This window comes from Haliaeetus leucocephalus, unplaced genomic scaffold, assembly GCF_000737465.1.
Source record: "Haliaeetus leucocephalus isolate CR32 unplaced genomic scaffold, Haliaeetus_leucocephalus-4.0 Scaffold741, whole genome shotgun sequence".
Taxonomy (NCBI): domain Eukaryota; kingdom Metazoa; phylum Chordata; class Aves; order Accipitriformes; family Accipitridae; genus Haliaeetus; species Haliaeetus leucocephalus.
The window spans coordinates 5868221-5868804 of NW_010973177.1; the positions used below are offsets into that span (position 1 = coordinate 5868221).

The window sequence follows — 584 nt, forward strand, 5'->3', positions numbered from 1 at the left end:
GCGCGGGAGCGGCGGGGGGTGCGCTGGGGGCGGTGCCGGGGCGGCCGCGGCGGCGGCCGGAGGACGATTGGGGGGAGCAGTGCCCCATCCCGCTGCCACCCGGTCCCGGGGCGAGGAGCGGGGACCCGGCCGGCGGGGACCAAGTGCCCCCCGCGGTGGGGGAAATGGAGAAGGAGGGGGGGGGCCGGGGCCCGGGGACCCTGCCCGTACCTCGCACCAGGATGCGGCGGCAGTAGTCCGCCTCGCCGGTTCCCGACGGGCTCTCGCTGTCCGGGGCGCACTCCTTGGAGGAACCGGGGCTGACCGCCGACGTTCCCGGGATGTCCTTGAAGCCACCGCCGCCTCCACCGCCACCGCCTCCTCCTCCTCCTCCTCCGCCGCCGCCGCCGCCGCGCAGAGCGCTCTCCAGCTCCGCCCGGGTCGGCGCCTTCTCCCGGGCCCTCCCGGTGGCCCCGGGCTCGGCCAGCAGCACGGGGCTCCTGCCAGGCTCGGCCCCTCCATCGCTCATCCCTGCGGGCGCCGCGGCGGGATCAAACATCGGGAGGGAGAGAGAGAGACAGAGACAGAGAGAGGGAGAGAGGAGG

General features: G+C 76.9%; 1 protein-coding gene across 1 annotated transcript in view; it reads right to left on the reverse strand.

Annotated features, from left to right (window-relative positions):
- The window catches only part of VAX2 (ventral anterior homeobox 2), a 23388-nt gene extending 22850 nt beyond the window's left edge, over positions 1-538 (reverse strand). Inside the window, exons 1-2 of the mRNA XM_010580839.1 lie at positions 394-538; positions 211-342 (exon numbers count right to left, since the gene is read on the reverse strand). Of these exons, the coding sequence (XP_010579141.1) occupies positions 211-342; positions 394-538 (277 nt within the window). The remainder of the gene's footprint in view (positions 1-210; positions 343-393) is intronic.
- Between the last annotated feature and the right edge of the window lie 46 nt (positions 539-584).